General features: G+C 37.6%; 2 protein-coding genes across 2 annotated transcripts; both read right to left on the bottom strand.

The window, feature by feature from the left end:
• Positions 1-1113: 1113 nt before the first annotated feature.
• On the bottom strand, positions 1114-13179 carry LOC121644113 (SH2 domain-containing protein 1A-like). The gene is made up of 4 exons (XM_041991831.1): positions 12975-13179; positions 3592-3652; positions 3372-3501; positions 1114-3148 (listed from the first exon to the last, which is right to left on the bottom strand). Exons 1-4 carry the CDS (start codon positions 13124-13126, stop codon positions 3102-3104), a joined length of 390 nt encoding a protein of 129 aa, XP_041847765.1. The 5' UTR covers positions 13127-13179; the 3' UTR covers positions 1114-3101.
• A 1854-nt stretch (positions 13180-15033) lies between these two features.
• LOC121644112 (uncharacterized protein CXorf38-like) lies at positions 15034-21638 on the bottom strand. Its single transcript, XM_041991830.1, has 6 exons — positions 21377-21638; positions 21060-21188; positions 19857-19979; positions 15796-15945; positions 15514-15723; positions 15034-15421 (listed from the first exon to the last, which is right to left on the bottom strand). Exons 1-6 carry the CDS (start codon positions 21581-21583, stop codon positions 15311-15313), a joined length of 930 nt encoding a protein of 309 aa, XP_041847764.1. The 5' UTR covers positions 21584-21638; the 3' UTR covers positions 15034-15310.
• Between the last annotated feature and the right edge of the window lie 656 nt (positions 21639-22294).

Below are 22294 nucleotides of genomic sequence, written 5' to 3' on the forward strand. Positions count from 1 at the left end.
ATCTTTTTGCTGCCCAATAATCTGGGTGGGTATAAAAGGCCATTTCCAAACTATGTCGATCCTTCACTCTGCAGTGAGAAAGGTTATTCACATTATTAAAGATTCAAGACAGTTGTGGGAGTACCATGTTGAAATACATAACCAACAGTCTGCTGCATTATTTTACTCATTTGGTGAAAAACCGAACACAGCATCAGTCTGTGAGGCTGTTCTGCTTCATGGCTTTAAATAAGATGCAAGTGACTAAATTATATAGATGAAACACATTACAGAACTAGCTTCACAAAAATATAAAACACAAGAAACCATCTACAATGATATAATCAATATATCTTATTTGTAAAACAAAATATCAGAGTGGACATTACATTGCAAAACACATGCTCTCATTCTTGCACACAAAGATGATGGAGCACAGATAAACAACATAGGTCTGTTGACGTATAAACCACAGCAGTTTTGCGAGTTTGAAAACAAGCAACTGGGGTTCCTTTCTTGGCCCTTGAAAACCCTTAATATTTCAGAAGTTCTTAACCCCTTAATGCCTGAACTTAGTGACAATTACATAAAAACAAAATACACAGAAAAACGACTGCAATGAAATATATTCTAAATATTAAATGTTAAATTAAAAATAATTTTATTATAATTAATTCATAGCAATTAATAAAGATACATTCATATAAATAATATAAAAAGAAATTAATCAAAACAAGAGTGAATACCCCCCCCCCCCAGAAGTGGTGTCGAGGGGTTAAAGTAAGGTTCACATTTGGAGGGTCACTAAGGTCATGAGTGTCCCTTGGGGTTTTTTACACATTGTGATGGTTGTTGAAGTCATCATCACCTGTAAGTTGTTTACCTGCCTGACCAAACATGTTTTGGTCCTGATTCAGTGTGAATTGCCTGGAGGGGAGAGTCACGGCTGCATCAAAGGTGCTGGGAAGGTGATACTTGAGGCCACCTCCTCTGTTCAGAGATGTTTATTCAGTTTAACATAGATAGCTTTCTTGACACTTCTCTGTCAAACCACCTGTCTTCTCCTTCTAAATACTGTCCTCGAAAGACCACTTCTATTTGAGATGCAGCTGGACTGCTGAGTCATGACCTCTAGAGATGGCTCTCCTGTGTTTATGAAGTAGTTTGCTTTTTTTTTTTCCATATAAAGGCCTTACTCAGCTTGTGCTGGGGAGTTTTGTCCTTTGGGTGAACCAGTTTCTGTTGGAGGATGTTGCTGGGTTTGAATGTACATGAGTGATGTGTTTGTAGAAGATACAAACCAGGCAAATACTGGGACCCCCGAGTCAGAAGGGGACCCCAGAGGGCCAACCAACTTTGAATCAAGACAGAGCAGTTATGAGGAGAGTTTGCAGCGACAGTGGCTGACCACTGAAAAACTCCCTTTGTAGGGGGGGGGGGGTTAACAAAGTTCATTACAGGGAAATAAAAAGACTTCTACAAAGAGAGCGTTGCATCCGACCAGCAGGTGGTCTCAGGACGCACTGACGAGCAAAGACAAAGAAAGCTGTTTTCTAAGCCGTGTTTCATGATACCCTGAATGACCAGATAAGACAGCTTGCTTCTATCTCTTACCAATCTGTCCTATACTGCAGATGTCCTGTCTTTATGCAACCCAGTGTCTCCTATTAGAAACTACACTGTTCCCAGTCCAGGGTCAGAGTCTCTCAGGTCATCACTTGTACTCAGAAAAATATATAAGTGATAATCCATAAAAAAGATAATCCATAAAGATTAATAAAAATTAATAAAAAATGAATATATAATGGAATGTGTTTAATAAATGTAATAAAGATGAATAAAGTGAACAATAAAAAGATTATTATTGAATAATAAAGAATAATAAGAAAAAAATAAACTGAATAATAAAAAGATGAATAATAAAGAATAATACGTAAATTTCCTCCACAGGCCCCACGTCTCGGACTTACCACGAGTAATTGTGTGTTTGATCTAAGCGAACAGGTGAGAGCGGGTTTATAAAAATGAAGAGAAGTTTTTTTTTTTTTTGTTTAACACTGACAAAAGAAAGATAAAAAACATGAAGAGGAAAAAAGAGATCAGAACAGTGGTAAGTAGTTCAGATATTTCAGAAGCTAATTTGGCTCAAAGCAGCTCAGTCTGTCCTCCTGGTGAGTTCCTGGGTGTCATCAGGCTTAAAATAATAGCAGATAACTTAGATAATATCAAATAAAAACTGTATCCAGTTAAGCTAAACTGTAAAGCTAAGAATGTTAAATTATAGAATTCATAGGCCAGAAATCTTATAATGTACTACTAAAGGTGCATGGATGGAAGTTATTGTGTGTCGGTGGTATTTATATTTTATTTCTCATATGTGTCCAGGATTGAGTGCTGCATTAGCTGTAAAATCCTAAAGAGTCACAATACAGCCTGAAGTTTATTCTTCTGTATTGGAACTGCAATAAAACATATTTTAAGTTCAATTAAATAAAAATAGCAAAAAATGAAGAAGTCAGTAGCAGAAGTGAAAGCTCTAAAAGAACTTTTCAAAGCTGCAGTTGAAGAATTTAATGCTATAACAACAATGTCTTTAAAGATATTAACATTTTATTGTTGTCATAAGTATACAACATCATAATAAGGCTGATGGACGCTGGTAGGAGGGGCCCACTGTGAAAAATTGTCTGGGGCCCAAGTAACCCTAGATGTGCCTCTGCCTCCACACATCTAAAACACCTCTATGGTTTTCTTCCCTTGTATAAGCTCAATAAAACCAACTTGTGTCAAAATTCAACCTCAAGAAATATAAAACCTCTTTTTAAAACAGTAATATACACATTTTGGACAGAATGGAAGCCATCTAAAGCTGGATTTAAACCATCTTTGAACCGAGAAGGCAGCTTAAGATCACTGTGACCTGGGAACCTCACCAACAAACCACAGCAATAAAAACAACAAAAAAAATAAAAAACATTTAAATTATTCTTCAGTGCTGAAAAATAGATTTATTTTAAACTCCTACAAAGCAGAGCAATTATGAATAAAAAATCCTTCATGAAAAGTTAAAAAAAAAAAAAAAGCTATAATTTATCACAGCCTGCTGGCCTAAAGATGTGATGTCATTGTTCAGAGGTGCTGCTGGTGTTCATTTCCATGTAGGCAAGCCCTGTGTTTGGAGAATAATGAAACTGTGTTAGTTATATGAGCAAATTATGAGTCAATATGCGCATTTAATGGATGAAATTCTTTTGACACATCAGTGATGTAGGTGTTTGTGAAGGTGCACTGGCCAGTTTGTCTGTGTATTACATACAGCAGCGAATGTAAGGGGTTTTTATTAGAACATATGAAGTAGGAAAAGCCTGTGGGCATGTGTGAGTCATAGCTACCTTGATGTATTTGTGCTTTGTCAAGTGGATCAATGAGTTGGGCGATACCAACATGAGAGCCTGTAGCTGTTCTGTAGTGCTCTATCAGTGAGCTCAGAGTTCTAAATCTTGGCTGCCTGTCTCTCGAGTCCTGTTAACCACACACAAACAAATACACACACCTTTAAAAAACACTTCTTTGGCTATTTCAGTGTGATCTATATGTATGATGCTCACTCACCTCGAGGTACCAGCCATCAGTGGAGCATGCAAGTCTGTATGTATGCACAAAGGGTGTTTTTCTGTAAGTAAAACAAGCATCTGAAATTTTAATAGTTTTCTCTGAAATAGGTGTTCAGACATGCTCACACATGATTTGATGTAGTGATTACATTTGAAAGAGACATCGAGACATGATATGACAGTCTGACACTGTAGATGACTAATCTTTTTCACCTAATGTGAAACCCCACCTCATTGAGTGATCTCAACTGATTCAGTTAACTTGAAATGATATATATTCTATTATGTATAGCTGGGGGAAAAAAAAATAAAAACAGTGTTAACATATCAGTAAGATTTATTCTTCTTTAGAATTTTTTATGGATTACAAAATATGTCCTGAGCAAAATTAGACACCGATGTTGTGGTAGGGGATTTCTTTTTTTCAAGTTGCAGAGCGCCACATGAAGTCTCAGAAAAGTGAGGCTGAACCGCTTGTACGTTCTTCATAGAACATTGGAGGAACTAATCTTTAGTTAAAACTTGTGGGGTGGGGTGTTACAGCCATTTGTAGTAAATTTGAGAAAGCAATGAAATAAGGTATCTTAATTTACTAGAAAAAATGACCTGGGGCAAGACAGTTGGGCTTGAACTGGCCAAGCTAGTTGGTGTTAGCTACTAGTGGTTAGCAGTTAAGAATGGTTCTGATTAAACTCTATCTGCAAACAGCAGCTGGAACCTGGCCTGATGTGGTGAAGAGGCACCAAGCACTACAAGCTAAAACTCAGCTCTGGCTGTGTGTGGAAGCTAGCAGCTAGCTAGTGCCAGTAGCTATGACCAGATTATCCATGCCATTTTAAGACTAACAGAGTTTTCTCCAATTACATAAATTTTAAAATACCATTTTGAAGAGCAACTACAAAGTGTAACTACACACCTTACTTATTGCGTAACTCCACCCACTGCCGAATTTGAAAAGTGCCTGAAACCTGATTATAATTGGGGGGGTGATCAGGGAGCAGAGAGTGGGCGGGTCAGGACTCACAGGCAGAAATGATTGACAGACAGCAGCTCAGCTCACTGGCAAGATGCAAAGCAAGATTTACAAAGCACCTATGCCACAGAGCGTCTTTGAGGTGGAAGACTGTCCCCCTCTTGAATCTTCTCCGCTACACAAAAAGAACGTGGTCCTAAAACATATTAGTCTGAGCCGTCAGCGCTGTTATGCTGGCCTGTTAACAGCTCCAGCAGCTATGGAAAGCTGTAGAGACTCGTGGCAGGTTGTGGCAGCTGCAGGAAGTGCTGCTATAAGTTGCTGTTGCTACGATTTGAGCTGCTGTCTGTCGCCAGATGAGGATGAGCAGGTAAAGAATAAAGTCCGGTGTTATTTTTACACCCCTCAAAAGAACAAATCTATCCCATTGGAGAAATTTTTCATCAGAAACTGTGAAAGAATAGAAGTCTGAAACTAGCAAATCTACACCATATAAGTTTACATGTGTTGGTGGGTGTGGTTTCTATGCCTGGAAGGCGAGGATCCATGTGTTTTATTGATAGTTTTAATCTGTTCTGGGGGCGTTCGTCTTTATTCCGCTCAGACGGTCTGCATCCCAACAAGCTTGGTAGCCGTTTGTTAGCGGCTAATCTACAACACGCCGTGCAGGTTTTCCCACATGATTGACTATTTACACCACACACCCCCTCAGCACATGCTTCTTCATTACCTGAAACAATAACACTCAACCGTCCCTTTAGCGCCCCCTGTATGCCTGACGCACCACAAACGCGTCCCATAATAATTATCAACCACAACACCCTACCTGCACCATTGAGCACTGTATCCCCTGCCAGCACCCCCTATCAGTACCACCTGGCATCACCACCCACACCTGTGTCTCTCCCCATACAGTCCATTATCACGAACAGAACACAGATACTCAGTAAAAAGTCCCACAGAAACCCTACTAACCTCACGTCAATACAGACACTCAACAGGGCACCCAACACACACCCAGTTTCTAAGGACACTCATCCTGGTCCCCTGAATATGGCCCCGCTGAATGTCAGATCACTTTTAAATAAGTCCTTTCTTATAAATGACCTGATTTTAGACAACAGCATTGACTGTATGTTTTTAACAGAGACATGGCTCAGCACAGATGCCCCCATCACCCTAATTGAAGCATCACCACATAACTACATGTTCACACATACGGCCAGGAAAGGCAGAAAGGGTGGTGGGACAGCCTCCATCCTGTCATCTTCCATTGGTTTTAAAGACATTTCGTTTGATGAATACTCCTCTTTTGAATATCACACCATTGTTTTTAGCAGCCCACCTGTTCTTGGAGTAACAGTATATAGACCTCCTGGAAGGTGCTCATTATTCATAACAGACTTTTCAGAGCTGCTCTCAATCATTCACAACCAATATCAGAGGATTGTTATTTTAGGTGATTTTAATTTGCACATAGATAATCAGTCAGACTCTTTCCCCCAGGACTTTTTAAATCTTTTAGACTGTATGAATTTTACCCAGCATGTCAGAGTACCAACGCACAACAAGGGCCACACATTAGACCTTGTTATTACTTATGGACTGTCTACCAACATAACATCAGTTGTTGATTTAGGTATTTCTGACCATTTCTGTGTCTTTTTTAAGGTTGAAGGTTTTATGAAACAAGCTATCCCTGAACAGACCATTAGGAAACGCTGTCTTAATGCTAAAGTAGCTGCAAACTTTACTGATCACCTTCACAATGCCCCAGCTTTTATTTCACTCTCATCCTGTGATTTTATTGTTGACCATTTTAACAGTAAATTACGTGTTACCCTGGATAAAGTGGCCCCACTTAAACTGAAGAAAGTAACAACAAAACCAGCTCCTCCCTGGAAAACTGAAGATATCAAAAAGTTAAAAAGGAACTGCAGAATAGCAGAGCGGAGGTGGCGAAAAAACAAACTAACAATAAATTATCAAATTTTACATGAACATTTATGTATTTACAACAAAGCTGTTAGAATATCAAGACAGGCCCACTTCTCCAAACTCATAACTGACAATAAAAACAAACCACGTGTTCTCTTCTCCACAATCAACCGCCTTATTAACCCTGTTTTTAACAATCCTGCTGATACACCCACTGATGCCAGGTGTGAGGAGTTTGCAGCCCACTTCACAGATAAAATAGAGAAAATCAGATCTGACCTGTGTCAACATCATTTTGTAGATTTTAAACGGTCTGAGGCTTTGTTTACTTGTGAGGAAACACTGGAGAGTTTTGCCCTGGTTGATGCTGCAATGCTTAGGGATGTTGTTTCACAGTTAAGATCTGCAACTTGTTTTTTAGATCCCATCCCTGCTGCCTTTTTTAAAACTGTCTATGGCTCTTGTGAGGAGGATTTGCTGAGCATTGTGAATTGCTCTCTCCAGACGGGCGTCTTCCCTTCCTCCCTAAAGACAGCCGTGGTGACCCCTGTTCTGAAGAAGAGCAATTTAGATGCCTCAGTCCTCAACAACTACAGACCAGTATCCAACCTTTCGTTTTTAAGCAAAATTTTAGAGAAATCTGTTTTTTATCAGTTAAATTATTTTTTAATCTCACACAATAAATTTGAGAAGTTTCAGTAAGGTTTTAGGACCAATCACAGCACTGAGACGGACTGGTCAAGGTTGTGAGTGATCTTAGGCTCAATACTGAAATGAAAAAAAACTCTCTGTCTTAGTGTTACTTGACCTCAGCGCAGCCTTTTGACACAGTTGACCTCAATATTCTTTTAAACAGACTCCACGACATGGTTGGCCTCACTGGTACTGTTTTTGACTGGTTTAAATCCTATCTAACAGATAGAGAGTTCTTTGTTAGCATGAAGGAGTCCTTGTCCAAGAGCTATAGACTAACCTGTGGTGTACCCCAAGGCTCAGTTTTAGGCCCCACCCTTTTTAATCTTTACATGCTTCCTCTTGGTGATGTCATCAGGAGACACGGCATAAATTTCCACAGCTATGCTGATGACACACAGTTATATGTTGCCGTGACTCCTGATGAGCACGGGCCCATTGATGCCTTGTTAGATTGTATTTTAGATATCAGAGGGTGGATGGCAGAAAACTTCTTGCAGCTCAACCAGGACAAAACAGAAGTTTTATTGATTGGACCTGAAGCTGAGAGAGAGAAACTGGAGGCCAAACTGAAAACAATAGCACTCAACCATTTTAATCAAGTAAAAAACCTGGGAGTGATTTTAGATGCAGATCTCAGTTTTGAGCCACATATTAAAAACATAACTAAGACTGCTTTTTATCACCTAAAGAACATCTCTCGCATCAGGCCGTTTCTCTCTCGAGCCAGTGCAGAGACACTGATTCATGCTTTTATCACATCAAGATTAGATTACTGTAATGCTCTTCTTTCTGGTCTTCCAAAGAAGTACCTGAACCAGCTGCAGCTTGTACAGAACGCAGCTGCACGTCTGTTGACAAAGACCAGAAAGAGGGCCCACACTACACCAATTTTAAAGTCTCTGCACTGGCTCCCCGTCAGCTTCAGAATTGATTTTAAGATTCTTTTATTGGTTTTTAAGTCTCTTAACGGTCTTAGCCCACCTTATTTATCTGATTTGCTTTTATCTTATGAACCCACTAGACCCCTCAGGTCCTCTGGTACTGGCCTTTTAACTGTTCCCAGAGTAAAAACAAAAACCCACGGCGAGTCCTCCTTTTATTTCTACGGCCCTCGTATGTGGAACAGCCTGCCTGAGGACGTGAGGGGAGCACCTAGTGTGGATATTTTTAAAAACAGACTCAAGACCCACCTTTTTAATTTAGCATTTTAATCATTACTTTTATTATTACTATTGTATTGATTCATTTCTTTATTCTTAACACACAGACTGTATTCAGCTTCTATTTATTTATCATTTATGTATTTGTTTTATCATTCTGATTCTCTTATTTCACGGATTCTCTTATTTTATGGGTCTTAGCAATATTACTTTTATACCCAGGTTGGTTTTTAGATTGTCTTAGATTTAGTTTTACAGTGTTTTATCTCAGTGTTTCCCCACATCACTAGACCCCAGAATTTACGACAGCGTTTCCTTGGTCCTTTTAACTTGCTTTTACCCTCTGTGTTGTGTGTGTGTGTTTGACGGGGGGGTGGGGGTGGGGGGGGGCTTGCTGCTATTGGGTTGGGGTTCTGGGGGATTTTACTATCTGTAAAGCACCTTGAGTTGCTATTTCTATGTATGAAAGGTGCTATATAAATAAAGTTTGATTTGATTTGATTTGATCTGTTTGCATCTGGAGGGAGGGGCTGTGGGGTTTTTAAAATTCTCTCATGATGTAGATAAACTCTACAGGGGTGGCCAACGTCGGTCCTCAAGAGCCACAAACCTGCAGGTTTTCCATGCATCCCTGCACCGACACACCTGACTCAAACTAATGAGTCATTGTGCAGATCCTTACAGGCTGTTGGATCCATTTAATTTGAGTCAGGTGTGTTGGTGCAGGGATGCATGGAAAACCTGCAGGATTGTGGCTCTTGAGGACCAATGTTGGCCACCCCTGCTTTATGTCACGAAAAACATAACCTGGTTTTACCCTGTAGAGGGCGTTATGAGCCATTTTTTACCCACAAAATCCCATTTTAAAAATAAACTAAGAAAAACCCCACTAATTTTATCATCAGTATATGCGATTTTCATCACAATTAAATAATACTGTGTTGTTTACAGCTCAAAAAACACATTTTTGGGTGCACTACTCCTTTAATATTTGGGGGACTTGGCCATCCTCCGACTATATAAATGGGTATTCAAAAAAGACAATTTTCTCATGCTGCTACTGTAGAGCACATCCTTTCACCTTCATGTTACCCCACAGATTACAGAAATACATGGAATTTATGATGAATGAATACGTTTACATACAAGATCATGTAGTGTTAAAAATAGATGCTTTATGAAAAGTACAATATTTATCTGAGTCATGATTAAGTTTACACTTCATGTATCTGAATTTCCAGAGACTTCTGTCTCAAACTGAATTAACACTTTTGCATTGTGAATTGTGCTTCTGTGCAGTTTAATTACTCCTCATTTCAATATCTCTACAATGTAAAATCAATTTGCCTCTGTCTAAAAAAATATATGCAAATTTGTTCCCTTAAAAAATTAAGTTTCTGTTTATTTGAGTGATTGAGTGCAATTAACTAAAATAGTTTTAGTTAATTAAATTGGATATGATTATGGTTTTATTTTACAACACGCATGATGATATTAAGTTCAACTTAATAACTGACTCAAAACTGTTCTTGCTTCGCAGCAGAAACTTGGTGTGGGTGGGGTTTCTGCTAAAATTAGTGTCAGACCACAGACGTCTGTGTGATGGTGCAGAAGCTGGCTGGATTGGTTTAAACACAAGGATGACCAGTAACTGGAGAGCAGTGGCATGACACTACCAGCATTAATGATAAATCCCTTTTATTTATCATCAATTAACATTCTACCAAGTAAATTATAATTCTATGTGTAGAAGATGTTGTCTATACACTGAAACCAGAACATGTTTTCCAGTCTGTTTAGCTGAGAACTGGTTTCCTCACATGGGAGGATTTTTTTTTCTTTTTATATAATTTTATTATATAAAAAGATTATTATTATAAATTATTATTCCTAAGAAGATAAAAAAAATGAACAAGAAAAATGTAGCTTTTTAAAAACATTTTAGCTTGGATGGAAAATGGACATTTATTTCAGTTTTTATATCTTTCTGAAATCATTCAAAAACTTTTTTGTTTCACTTGAATTATTGATAAACCAACCAAAGAAAAAATCTATTATAAACGGATTGCGTAATTTTAACGATGGTCATTTATGGCGATGGGTTTTGCACTTCAATGTAAAACAAAGAAAATCCTCATCCATGAAGTCTTTCTTTCAATACTTTTTCTTTTTAAACAAAAACATTTTAGAATAAATATTTAAACAAACAGATTGATAAATAAAATCTAGAAAGTATTTTTCCTTCAATTTGGTCAAAAATCAAATTAAATAAAGTATAAAAAAAACTCAAAATGTATTAAACATAAAATTTTCAAATATAAAATAAAGGAAAAGTAATATGGAAGTGAATTTAAAATAAAGTAGAATGTATCGGTAATAAAAATAGATTTTGGTGTACTGTGAGGTATTATTCAGTTTTACTATTGTGGAAGAAATTTTACTTATTATGCTCTATATATAATATTATAATCACAACTATAATTACTTCTTTTACTATATTCATTTACACTTTTTACATTGTACATTTTTACTCATCATGCTTTTATCCACACTTTTAAGGTTTATTCTCTTCATGTACATGCTCTGTTAAAAGTTCCCTACGAGGGTAAGATGACCTTTATCTGGTCCTTCCTCAGACCCTTAGACTGGTTCTGGTGGAGACACAACTATGTGAGGTTGTTTTGACGCCAGCTCTTGGAGTTGTGTTTCCACCCAAGGTCTTCAGGAAGGAGGATTCTTTCTACAGAAATGTAGAACTACTGTTTTTCCTCTTGCCTCCCCAGAGACTCTCTCAACTTCACACAAGTCGGGACGGCCACTCTCATTACTTGCAAGTAATTCTGTATTCAATACTTCTCCTGTAATAAACTTTTTATATTTTCACTCATTCCAGATTCTTGGTAATTTTTCTACAACACTATAATGATACTCTAGGTGCGTTTATGTACCAGAATTTTAGTCTTGTAGGAGTCAGCGGAGCTTCTGTGATGTTTATTTACAGTTAAATGGTAAACATAATATTAGAACAGTATTAATGTATCACCACAGTAATACTGTATAATACTTCACAGTACAGCAAGAATCACTGGCACATTGTACTTTGAATCCTTTTTTTTTTACTTTACTGTTGTGTTGCTTTTACTTAATTTTATAGTTTAATACTCAAAATAAATTTATCTGAATCCTCTAGATTAGAATTAGATGATGATCTAATCAAATTACATTTACAGGACTATAATAAATCCAGATTTTATTAAAAACGTGCACTTAATAATACACAGCTTGCCTGCAGGCATGTACATGCTGGACTTCTGCATCCTATGATTACTCTGGGTAAATTAAGTTTAACTACTTATTTAGGTCCTTTTGGTTCTTTTTATTTTTATTTTAAATAAAAATAAAAATAAAAAAATAAGAATAAATTCCAGTAAATGGATCACACTGAAAATGGAAGGTTAACATTTTGAGTGAAGGCTTCCTTTGCACTGCAAGAGCAAAGTTGCATGTTGTAGAAAACACACATTTTGAACAGCTGCAATATTTTTTTATAGAATGATTTGATTTTCATCAAATTTAGTTTATATTCTGTTCTTTAATTATAGTCATTTACATATTTAAAGATGTTTAAAAAGAAAAATGGATTAAGAAAAACTTTGTAGCTGAGGTTTTTTTATGAAGTCCAATACACTCAGACAGCTGTTATTATTACTTAAACTGACTTTGTGTTAAAGTGTTTACTAACCTTATATTTCTAGAAAATTTTGTCTTGTAAAGATAAAAAGAACACTTTTATGGAGCATAATTTTTATTTTCACTTTCAGATCTAAACACCGCCAGTGTTCCTGTAGATTCGAGTGTGGCGTCGATGTTGAAACGTAATTAGTGTCAGTAGACAAAAGAACGCTTCAGAAACGGTTAACAGTTACACCCACTGGAAGTGTGAAAGGCTTTTAGTGTTATTTCCTCTCCGACAGAGCCAGAAAAGTACATTTTGTATTTGGTATTGGTATTTTTTGTTAATTTAAAAAAACTAAACAACATATATATATATATATATATATATATATATATATATATATATATATATATATACATATAAAGTTACTATAAAGTCCAAAAAAGAGCAGGAAAAAGTAAAACATTTTAATCCATTTTCACTGTGTGTAATATTTGTGATATTTATTTGATATATATATATTTGGTTTGTTTTTTGGACAAAAAGTCTGACTTGTCCTTTTGTTAGCTGAATAGTTTATAAAGTTGTTCAACGTCACTTCACAGGCTAAATAAAGTCTGCCAAACCTTTTTATGCAGTTTTTACCGGAGGTCAGCCAATGCCACTATACATGACTAAAAGTTTTAAAAACGTACATTTAAAAAGTTTGGTGGCGTAACTATTAAAAACATTAGGTGTGGTAATGCCCAACGTCACCATCTGTGCTGAGTTTTGCAGCTTTTCTCTGTGTGATAAATCAAATTATCACACAATGAACTAAATATTTTCTGTGGTTTCTCTCTGATTAACAGAAGGATCAAATCATGAAAGCTCAGATAAACTCAGAACATCACAGAGACGGATGAAAGACATTGTTGATTAAATTTGCACCCCCTCACCTCACACACAGGCAGAAGGTCCCCTGCACTGTTTCACTGTCTCTCAGCAGAAAGCTGCCATCATGTCCAAACCTCTCCATCAGCCTCTCTGTGGCCTCGCTTCCAATTTTCCCATAGTAGATGGACTGAATGAACATCCCTTCCCCATCCATGTTGCCTCAGAGGCAAAGATCCATTTGTGCTGTGTTTCTAAGGGTGCAGCAGACTGTGGCAACAAAACAGTGTGTGAGAGGTTATGAAGCAGGAAAAAGCTTTTCTGGTTTTCACACCTTTCTACCATGCAGCACCACCTTAGCTTGCACTGTCCTCAACCTGCAGATAATGGCTTTAATTTGTGAAAACAAGAGAAAACAACCCAGACCTTTGTCTTTGCTGTTTCATGTTGCAGAAATGTTTCATGTTCTCTCAACTATTGAGCAGAATGTCATTTTTAATGCTCATTAATTTATTCTTATTATACAATAAATTTCTACTTACGATTGATGAAGTATTATTTAATTTAAATCAGTTCAATTACATTTAAATCCAAATGTTTCATGAGCTTGTGCATGTCAAGAGTCTTACCATGTACACATATTCATATACATTTTGGGCACCTTCATTTGAGTTTCCAGTTCTCACTGAAAGTGGCAAAGTGGGACTTTAAAAAAACACATGTGCATAGAAACGCAAGCCACCAAGCAACCCCACACGCCCCATACGTGCAAAAACAAACAGCTGTGGTTTGGTGCTATCAAGAGTGAAAAAGACTAAACAAAAACTGAAAGATGTTTTTTTCTCTATAATTGCGAGAAGCCTGCAGTTTATGAAGCAACTAGCAGCAGCCTAAACACCAACGCATGCATATACAATCGATTTTCCACTAAAAGAAGGTTACAAAGCTATTTTGTTTTTATTTTCATATTTTATTTTAAGGAAGAAAGAAAGAGGCGTGCAGGACTTTCAACATTTCAAGAGGAATACACTTTCCACATTTGAACCTTTCTGTTAGTGCAGCTTGTATTTTTTTAAGTAAATTTTCAACATGTGTTCCTCATTATATTTCTTTGTTAATAAAGGTGGTGTGTTTATTGGTGCAACTACTGTGCAAAAAATGTCTAATTATCAGTTTTTGTCTCAAAAGGAAGTTACACTGCACAATGACTGATTTTTACCTTTCTCAGATATACACTACTTATTCAGGGATATTCACATTTCGAGTGAAATTTTCTGAAAACTTAAAAAGTTTGTAACAAGTTTGTTTGTTTAGAGATGTTCCTACTCCAACCCACCTGACTCAAATAAGCACGTCATTATGCAGAACTTCACTGGTTGTTGGATTCATTTGAGCCAGATGTGTTTGATTAGGGAGGACGGCAGCCCATGTGGGACCGAACTGAGTATCCCTGATGTAGAGCATTTAAGTAGAATCTTGAAATGGTAATTCCTTCTGCTCAAACAATTAATCTTTAACAGTGGTAGTTATACTACAACATACAATAAAAACGTCTCAATAACTGGGTATGTGTTTAGTGTCGTCTTGGTCTGATGATGTTAAAATGTGAACAGTATGATGAAGAGGACTGTTTACAAGCTGTCAATGAACCAGAACATTTAGTGGTCAATTCAAGGTCCAGACACAACTTTTTGTGGTACTTAGCTTGTTAGAGAACAATATGTTATGCAGTAAGTACTTAAACGTTGAACAGTTGCATCTGTGCCATCAAACGTTTAGAGAAAGTCAAATTAAGTTCAGCTGTAAAGGTTATAGTAAATTTTAGGTACATTCTGACAAAGAGTAGAATATCTAACTTTTTGTGAGTATTGTGTGTTTAATCCTTTCTGAAATAAACAACCAATATCACACAAACAATAGGGGTATTTGTCTGGAACAGATTCTCAGCAGAGAAGAAGCTGAGTCTCAGGATGTAGTCTAGTCTCAAATCTCTTGAATCTTGTCTCTTGAACTGTTACCACACTTTTCTGACTCATTGCTGCAACATCTGGTTTCCACAAGACAAACACACTCAGACGTTTCCGTTCATCAGTGACATTATTTGTATGACACACAAGCACATACTGATTTTCTGAAGCTTTATTATAACCCAAAACAGAAATACTATTTGCTTTGTCCCACACGTAGCACTCTTTTAACCGTCATCAATTTTCAAAAATTGATCCCGAGATTTAATTTGAGCTAAAATTTATTAGAGCAAATGTAATAGTTTATAACTTTAAGTGTTTCCACTTTTTAAACTGAAACTGATTACTCTTAAACTTAAATTAGCCCATGAAACATTTTGAATCATATCTACATTTAGAAAATGGATATCTGTCACTCTCATTTCCCTTTCTTCTCATTCTCTTGCCTCCAGCGAGTTGATTGCTTGCAGCTGTGTTGAAAACCTCTCCCCCAGATCTTTGTTGGTCTGCAGGAAGATCCCCAGCCTCTTCAACTGCTCCATGTCCTGAGGAAAGGACAGAATGTCATCCAAGCTGTCGTTATGTTTTGTGTTTAGATGAGCAAATGAAAATGGACATCTCTGTTTGTTTCTTCCACCTGTGACTTTGCATCATCCTCCTCATCCTCCTCAGAAGCATGCAGACACTCCTGCAACATCTCCTTCAGCAGCTCAGTTTCCCATTGACTGACTAGCTCAGCGCTCGTCTCCGACTGGCTGACCGAGTCAGAATCTAATCCAGGCAACAAGCCAGCAGAATCCGTTTGGTCCATGCCGAAGATGCATATTGACAGATCAACAGTCAGCATCTGCACAAAACAAATGTAAACAGATGTGATATTTTCCAGGGAATACGTCAGCTGGTAAACAAGCATGCTCACATCTTTTATTTGGTCTCCAACTGTTGCCATCTGTGGTACGTGGCTGAACTGCTGCATAAAGAGTTTCAGAGTGGTCCAGTATTGCATCATCCATTCATCCTTCACACGGAACTCACAAGAGTGCATCAGCTCATTCCTGTACTGGATGACCTGGAAGAAAACACACACAATTCACATGTAAACTTAAAACATGATTCATTTACCTCTACATCCTCTAAATCAGTGGTTCCCAACCTGGGGTCCCCCAAAGAGCACAGGGGGTCCCCAAGGCTTTGAACATTCAGAGTCATTGTAATTAATGTCCACAGAATGTCCCTATTTTAAGAAAGAAAAGTAAGGCTATATGTTGTTAATTTAAGTTTGGCTTTATGGAAGGACAGGACTCAGCCAGAATACAGTATTTATGGTGAGAATCTCACTTTTAAAAGCATGAAACCAGCATGGCTTCAGCATGGAGTGGGGCTGGGGGTCAGAAGCTTTTTTGGTATTTGCATTAAGGGGGTTCCTGAGAAAAAAAAGTTGGGAATCACTGGTCTAAATAATATTTGTAATTTGATAATATGAGGTGGAAAGAGAGAGAAAAAAAAAAAACACACACACACACACACACATACACCAAAAAACAAACAAACAAACAAACAAACAAACAAAAAAAAACAATCATATTAACTTCTAGCAATACCCTCAAACATTTCACAGTTCAGGTAATTAGTTAGGCATTATTATTAGTATTAGTTAGGTAAGTGTTTCTATGCTGTCTCAGCTTCCTTGGCTTTCATTCCTCTAATCACAGCACATAATATAAGATTATAGTTTACCTCACAGATGCAAACCAAGCAGATTTAGGAACTTATAACACTTAATTTTCTCTTTGCTCCTGAGCTAATCAGCCAGTTGCAGACAAGAAGGAAACAGCAGTTACCATAAATAAGCAGACTGCTCATACATGGTGTTGTGCTTGTTACCCAGAGGTTTTGCCAACTATGTTTGAGACAAACTAAGCCTTTGTCGTTGTCTGAACCTCTTGCATTTTTCCTGTTCTGCTCTTGGTGTTTGAAAGATTCTGTTAAAGATAAGGTTTCAGGTGCTGCGAGCTCACCAAATCTTTTGACGTGTACAGACATAATATTTAGAAATATCCTCTGAATCAAGTGAAGAATTACGATTGATTTACAGGTAACTTTGCTTAGTTTAAAGACTAAACAGCTGGTTCTGTCTACAAACAATAATATAAATACATTTACTGGCGCCTTTAAAAGGTCAGAAGGTTTTATAGCTTATCTGGGTTAATCACTTCTGGTCTTGGGTTTTTCTTATCTGAGGAACCACAAAGAGCTGACTATAAAGTCTCAACAGTTTCAGAGGACTGAGCTTGTTTATTAGTTTAGAAACCGGTAACAGAAAATGTGGACGAGAATAAGCAGTGTTTTACGGTTGTCTAAGAGCGTGAATGGAACACAAGCAAATTATATTCAATCAGCTTTTCTTTTGTGGAAACACACACACTTATAGCTGTAGTTGCATCTATTAAGATAGAAAACACATTCAGACCTTTGTCTGAAGACTAACCCAATCATCATCCAAATTTTATTACAAGAGCAAAAACAAAATATTGTTGAATGCAGTTTTTTTCCAAATTCATAAATTTGTGCTGCTATTAAAGCCTGTGGACAACACATGGGAAGCTTCTACAGACTCAGGAGACGTGTCACTGAACTGAATATGGAAAGTTGATCATGCAATAGCAATTTGTGGGAATACACTGGAGCCTGTGTTTCTTAGGTAAAACTGGGGTTTAAAAAAAGATGTAAAAACTGGAGTTTGGGATCTTTGTCATGAAAAATAGATCATTTTTGTCAGGAAAATGCTGATTAGTGGATTAAAAGAAGGATGTAATTATTTTTGGTGATTTATGCTTAAATTTTTTTCGGGTATTTGCTCAGTCTGATCTGGTCTCATGTACAAAACCTACACACAGCACTGGTGGATGGTACGAAATTGTTTAGAAAAAATAGTAATAATAATAGATAGTCTGGCAGAGGGCTGCTGTTTTTAAAGGATTCTAACGTATAGTGCCTTCTAGCATCTCACTTTCTCAAACAACGGTAGCCGCCGTATCTCAAGAAGCCTCAACAACACTGATGAAAACATGTCATCTGATAGTTAAGCCAAGCCAAGCCAACGTTACTTATAAAAGGACTGTACAACAGCAACCACCAAACAAAGTGCTGAACATAAAATACCAAAAAACAATAAAACATTAAATAAAAAAGAGAGGACAATAAAATCAGTAAAACAATAAAAACAATACAAAATAAAAGCAAACTCATACTGGGTGAAACGCCAATGAAAAGAGGTGGGTCTTTAGAAGGGATTTAAAACTGGACAGTGATGAAGCCTGTCTGACCTGCAGTGGCAAAGAGTTCCAGAGCTCTGTTCCCGCCACAGAAAAGGCCCTGTCCCCTCTGAGGTTCCTCCACCTCCTCGGCACCTTCAGGAGCAGCTGATCTGCTGACAGGAGGGACCGGGAGGGGGAGTACATGGGAAGCAGCTCAGAGAGGTAGAGGGGGCAAGGTCATTTAAAGACAAATAAAAAGGATTTAAAATCAACCCTAAAAAGAACAGGCAACCAGCGCAGTGTGGCTAAAACAGGATAAATGTGCTCTCTCATTGACGTCTGTTGACGTGTTCCAGTCAACAGACGTGCTGCAGCATTTTGCACAGACAGAGATTGGACAGAGATTTCTGAGAGACACCAAAGTATAAAAGGCATAGCAGTAATCCAGCAGTGTTGCTATAAAAGCATGAATTACTGTTTCAAAATCTGCTTTGAAAGAATGTGTTTTGCCTTTGCCAGTTGCTTCAGCTGAAAAAAGCTAGATTTCACCACTGCACCGACCTGCCTGTGTAGATTAAAATTACTGTCCATTTTTACACCCAGGTTTGTGACAGCAGGTTTACAGCACTGTGCCAGAGGACCCACCGGCACCAGGACTGAAAACCACAACTTCTTTCTTCTTTTCATTCTAACAAAGAAAATTAAAGGCCATCTAGGCTTTTACTTCATTAAGACAGATTAAAAGTTTTTTTGGGAGTAAGAGTCCCTGCGTTTAAGAGGGATATAGACCTGACTGTCACACTTGTTAATGGTGTTCACTCTGTTACACACAAAGAACTCACTTCTGAAGTTGGATGTTAACTTTATTCACCGCCGCCATATTCACAAAAACACAGTCTGCCTACTTCTGTTTATTTCATAATACCAGAACAGGACTTCTACCCCTTCACAATAACACTATACACATCTAACCACCAAGAAACAAATACAGAAATAATATGCATTAACCAGTAACACAGTTACTGTATTTCAAACTTAACACACTCAAGTAAAGAATTTCCTTCGGGATCATAATTGGTCAGGGGGAAAACATCTGGTGGACGGAAATTCAGATATTAGATATGGTTCCTCTGCGTTTAGAAGGAAGAATGGTTCTCACAGGAGGAATGGCTTCGACGCAGCACCGGCTTTGTGTCACAGTAAAAGCCTACTTATAAAACCTTCCCACCGGCTTTTAATCTGGCTTTACCACAACAGAGAGCCTGCGTTTATGAAAGCGACGGAAAGCCATGTAAATATAAACCAACGAGGCTGGCGTATTTTAACAGAAATTACTGTTATGGTAACGAGCAACACTGTCTAACAAAACCAAATGAAAAAAGTTTGCTTTAGGCTCATTTAGGCAGCACCGTTAACTTACATGTCGACGAAAAAGCTGCATCTTCAGCATCCTTTTAAAATCTTTCTCTTACCTATCATATGTATGAACAAATCTAAAATTCTTTGCTCACAAAAATGTGTCAGATCATTAGCGGAGGTCATAATACACCAATGATAATACAATAATCAACAGAAATTTTACACAATGTCCCTTTAAATGTTGAACCTATACAGTTAAAAAGTCTGCATGTTGCTCCTGAAATCGACTTACATTAAAGAAAGAACGTATTGCATCAAAATAAATAAGAAGTAGCATCATATATTCGTTTCTGTGAATATTTACCTGCCTCACCACCTTTTGATCCACAGAACAGAAACATTTACAGTAGTTGATCAGGTTGAGCAGAGCAGATGCATCACACTGATCTGCCCTCCTGACTTTAGCCTGACCCCGTGGCATGTAGGCCTGTAGAGGACAGAGAGACAAAGAGAGTGAGAAAGCTCCACTGGAGTCGCACCTTCAGGTGAATCTTCAGATTTTCATGCCTAATTTAACTACTGTTAATGAACAACTATGCAAAGTGTTTCCCACCTTACAATAGGAGGTTTTTATGGTCCATCTTCCTCATTTATTCATAACAAAACGTATTCATAACATTTACAGTACGTAGAATCATGCAATGGTAAATCCTTCATCTGAGTAATAAAAACAACATAAAATGTCAACTTCTATATAAGTTGCCACAAGTTAGGTCTCATATTGATCTTATGATGTCAAAATGTAAACAGCTGTTTAGATACAAGCTGTAAGTTAACCGGAACATTTAGTAGTTGACACTTCATTTGTCATTTTGTGTGATTAATCAGCTTGTAATTGTACAGTATGTTGTGCAATAAACACTTAAACCTTGAACAGCTGTACATGTGCATTCAAAAGTTTAGAGAAAGTCAGGTTAAGTTCACCTGAGAAGGTTATAATGCATTCAATCTGACATCATAAAAATGCAGAATATGCCTACATTTTTCTGATTAGTGTACACGTGAGGCATTACTGACCTGTTGCTAGTTAACTGACTTAGTTTCTACCTTTTTAATTTGGTTTGTTTAATTTGTTGTCTCTGTTTCAGTGTTTTTAAAAATGATAAAGACACTAAAAAAATAAGCAAATATATTTTTGTTAACATTTTCTGTACATACGTTTTACAACTTTAAACTGTCTGATTAACCTCAGATTTAATTAATTATATGTCAGAATCTGTATCTGCATCTGTATCTCAGTGTACATACTGTATATGCTATACATAAATACAGTATAGCCTGGAAGACTAATTAAACACCAGCAAAAATTAGTAGTTCTATGTCACAACTGGACCACATTGCCCAGAAAGCCTGTTTCAAGCTGCATCTCACAAAAGAAAAAGGCTGATTGCATGTGAGTCCAGCATTAATCTGTCTAGATGTGGAGAAAAGCCTTCACATTAGTTTCTATGTCAAGATTATCAGAAGTTTTAGACAAAGTTTGTGTGCATGCTGATGTGGAAACTACCTTGGCCAGTTCCCAGTGGTCTGTGGCCCAGTGAGGAGGGAAACAGTTGGCCCAGTTTATGGTGGCATCGGGCTGTCTGTGGTTCACCCGGATGACTTTCTGCCACTCTGAACACACCCTGCACAGAGGCTGTTCAACCAGAAACAGGCCTATTTAATTATTGTGTCAGTTATTGATAATAACTGGGACACACTGACAGGTATTGATATAGTTCTAGTTAACTCATAACAGATACATAAAAGTTGTTTTGCAATCCCCCACAAGTGATTCACAACAACATTTAAATAATACAAACCCAGGGAATTATGACTTCACACCTTATTCCCTCTTGGTTTACATAAAGATGTCTCGCAGGGATTCCGCAACCGAGGATTTTGATTGAGCAGGTCTTCGTGGAAAGCCCTCATGTGGTGGTCGGTGTATGGATGGAGGGCATCCTTCAGTATGAGCAGACACCGTCCGGCTTTCAGCCAGCTTTTGTACTCCCTGTCGTTCAGACGGACAGACAACTCCTCACGGACCATCTCAGATTTACTTCCTAGAGTGGAACATAAACAAAGGGACAGAACTGTCCTCGTGTCTGGCTCCGCCCAGTGAGTGCAAAACACGCAGCGACCACAAGGTGGAGGTATTAACTTTGTTTGCTTCCTGCTGGTTTGGCTGCAAACTGGGTGATATAAGTGATCTATTTACATTTTTTTAATTATGAGGTCTGCAGTGACATGCATGTGAAAACTAGTCTGTAGTGGCCAGAACAGACTCTCCAGTGTTATCACCTGGTTGCACAAACTGCAGAGATCAGCACAAAAGCTCATGGGCTTCGGGGGATAGTGGGTGTAGGCTGCTTACTGAGCCACCCCTGCTTGTCTTAAGGTGGTGCCAAAGCTTAAAAGAAGCTGCTTAATAACTCAGGGCTTTATTTTAAATGCTTTAAATAAGGTTTGCTAAAATATTTTAAAATCTAAAACTACTTTAGAAAAATGGTGAACAAGATGTAACAAATGGGGACAATAACCACCACAGTTACTGTTCCTCTGAGAGTGTGCAAATTTGCAGCTGGTGAAAATATAAAATCTTTTTGTAAGCAAAATCTCCTGGGTGTCTGGTCTGCAGACTCGCTTCTTGACATATGCGGTGGCATCCCAAGAGGTCCAACCATTTTAATGAACACTGGAGCAGAGACATTTTCTTTTTTTTTTTTTTAGTTGTAAGTGCATGTTACAACTGAATTTATA

Source organism: Melanotaenia boesemani, chromosome 8, assembly GCF_017639745.1.
Source record: "Melanotaenia boesemani isolate fMelBoe1 chromosome 8, fMelBoe1.pri, whole genome shotgun sequence".
Taxonomy (NCBI): Eukaryota; Metazoa; Chordata; class Actinopteri; order Atheriniformes; family Melanotaeniidae; genus Melanotaenia; species Melanotaenia boesemani.

Bases quoted from the DNA above. Each gene is read 5' to 3' on its own strand.
- LOC121644112 (XM_041991830.1), bottom strand. From the start codon at position 21,583: ATGGTCCGTGAGGAGTTGTCTGTCCGTCTGAACGACAGGGAGTACAAA. The intron at 19,980-21,059 runs GTAGTTTCCACA...TGTCCTCTACAG, and splicing joins ACCACTGGGAACTGGCCAAG to GCCTACATGCCACGGGGTCA. The intron at 15,422-15,513 runs GTGGAAGAAACA...TCCTTTCCTCAG, and splicing joins AGGATGATGCAAAGTCACAG to GACATGGAGCAGTTGAAGAG.
- LOC121644113 (XM_041991831.1), bottom strand. From the start codon at position 13,126: ATGGATGGGGAAGGGATGTTCATTCAGTCCATCTACTATGGGAAAATT. The intron at 3,653-12,974 runs GTGAGGGGGTGC...TTTTACTTACAG, and splicing joins ACCTTCTGCCTGTGTGTGAG to AAAAACACCCTTTGTGCATA. The intron at 3,149-3,371 runs GTAGCTATGACT...CTCCAAACACAG, and splicing joins CAAAGCACAAATACATCAAG to GGCTTGCCTACATGGAAATG.